Source organism: Cheilinus undulatus, linkage group 20, assembly GCF_018320785.1.
Source record: "Cheilinus undulatus linkage group 20, ASM1832078v1, whole genome shotgun sequence".
NCBI classification, from domain to species: domain Eukaryota; kingdom Metazoa; phylum Chordata; class Actinopteri; order Labriformes; family Labridae; genus Cheilinus; species Cheilinus undulatus.
The window spans coordinates 35,803,996-35,804,737 of record NC_054884.1 but is presented as its reverse complement, the minus strand read 5'-3'; the positions used below and the strand labels follow the sequence as shown (position 1 = coordinate 35,804,737).

General features: G+C 40.7%; 1 protein-coding gene across 1 annotated transcript in view; it reads left to right on the top strand.

Annotated features, from left to right (window-relative positions):
- LOC121528660 (putative GATA zinc finger domain-containing protein 25) overlaps positions 1-330 on the top strand; it is a 20,295-nt gene extending 19,965 nt beyond the window's left edge. The window contains exon 3 of the mRNA XM_041816195.1: positions 224-330. Coding sequence (XP_041672129.1) covers positions 224-330 — 107 coding nt within the window. The remainder of the gene's footprint in view (positions 1-223) is intronic.
- Positions 331-742: the final 412 nt, after the last annotated feature.

Genomic DNA, 742 nt, shown 5'->3' with positions numbered 1-742 from the left:
TAAAGCTTTTTTACTCTAAAATATACTGAGGAAAACACTGATGTAAAATGCCCTCTCACCTCATTTCTGCTTGTGTTTTTGCTTGATCATTATGTGTTTAGTATAAAATCTGCAAAAAATTAACTACGATTTTAGACCCTTAAGCTTTAATACTCAGTTGGATGATACATACTGGGAGTGTGTTTTCCTCTACCTTCACTTTGTTCTGTTTTTGTATCTCCAGACGCCCCCCACAGCAACATGTGTTTAAGGAGAGGAGTAGGAGGTTGTGGACTTAGGAGCAGCAGCTCTGCCACCAGAAGAGGAAGTCCAGTCTGGACCAGGATATAGAGCTCACAGATTAAAGAGGAGAGGAGGAGAGCAGCTCAAACAGGATGAGACTGACATGCTTGATGTTGACCTACCAGGAGGAAAGTGAGCACAGAGATGCAGATGGACAACATGAACTCCAGCCCTTCTCACAACTCATGTTGCTGAGAATCAAAATCCCAAAGAGAACAAGCAGACAGACTCAGAGAGGTTGTATTCATGTAAAGTATGTGGAAAAAGGGTTCAACATAAACTGTATATTTAAACAACACATGAGAACACACACAAGTGAGAAGCCTTTCTCCTGCAGCATCTGTGGAAAAGATTCTGTGTGAAATCAAATTCTAAATCAACACATTTTTACTCACACAGGGACAAAGCAGCACACTTGTGGTACCTGTAAGATCATTCACACAGAACAGGTTCTTTAAAA